Source organism: Hippocampus comes, unplaced genomic scaffold (genome assembly GCF_001891065.2).
Source record: "Hippocampus comes isolate QL1 unplaced genomic scaffold, H_comes_QL1_v1.1 C16803604, whole genome shotgun sequence".
Lineage (NCBI taxonomy): Eukaryota > Metazoa > Chordata > Actinopteri > Syngnathiformes > Syngnathidae > Hippocampus > Hippocampus comes.
The window spans coordinates 1-895 of NW_017839234.1; the positions used below are offsets into that span (position 1 = coordinate 1).

The 895-nt window shown below is 50.1% G+C and overlaps 1 protein-coding gene across 1 annotated transcript; it reads right to left on the minus strand.

Moving 5' to 3' along the window:
- Positions 1-121: 121 nt before the first annotated feature.
- LOC109509194 (ankyrin-3-like) lies at positions 122-889 on the minus strand (the record flags this gene model as incomplete). The annotated part of the gene is made up of 3 exons (XM_019859081.1): positions 751-889; positions 462-673; positions 122-329 (listed from the first exon to the last, which is right to left on the minus strand). Coding segments are annotated over exons 1-3 (541 nt in total), but the record flags the coding sequence as incomplete, so codon positions are not given.
- Between the last annotated feature and the right edge of the window lie 6 nt (positions 890-895).

Here is an 895-nt window from a genome sequence, read left to right on the forward strand (position 1 = left end):
TTTTTTTTTTTTTTTTTGCAGTTTCCCCACGCTAATGTTTGGGATAAGGACAAATATGTTTTTTTCGCGGCCCATCTTATAAAATTGTGGTGACCGAGTCGTGCTAACAATACCACTTCACCTGTGATGCTGCAGAGAAGGCGGAGACAGGGCGTGCAGTCTCCTTTGTAGCCGTTGGAAAGCCCCTCGCCCGAGAGCGGCGGGACTGGGATTGTCATCGTTATGGGCTTGTGAAACTTCCTCCGTCTGGGCTCCACTGTCACAATGGGGCTGAAGGTTGCACGGTTTCCTAAGATCTTTTTCACGGTTTCGTCGGGTACCGGCTGGGCCTTGAGAGGCCGGAAGAAAGTGGTCAGGGTCTTTTTTTCTTTAATTTCACAGAAAACTACTGTAGCACACCATAGTGAAGCTTTCAAGCGTAGCTTGTAAAGTCGCATAAAAACACTTCTCGCTGTACTCACTTGCAGCCCAACCTTGATCTTTTTGGTAAGCGCACCCTCTGGAAAAGAGGCCTGAACCAATGGGACGCTCCGGCTGCACAGAGTCCCGCCCTCAGGTCCCATCTGGTGAGTTTCCTGCCTGATGCGAGACACCACAGCAAAGTACTGAGGGAAATCTTTGGTGATGATGCGGCAAATCCTCTTCCTCTGCAACTCCTCGGCATTGTCCAGTTCTGCGAGGGTGTCAAATACATGATATTAGATGAAGTGACATTTATTGAGAAATTTGACATTCAAAGCGGGCCTTTACCTTCATCCATGCCGTTGAGGAGCTGACGCAGCTCCTCGGTCTTGCAGTCATACAGATGCTCCTTCCAGGTTTCTCCATTCTCGCTTCGCAGGAGGATCAGCTCACGCTCTTGCCCCCGCATGGAGCCAAAATGGGGGATCTCCAC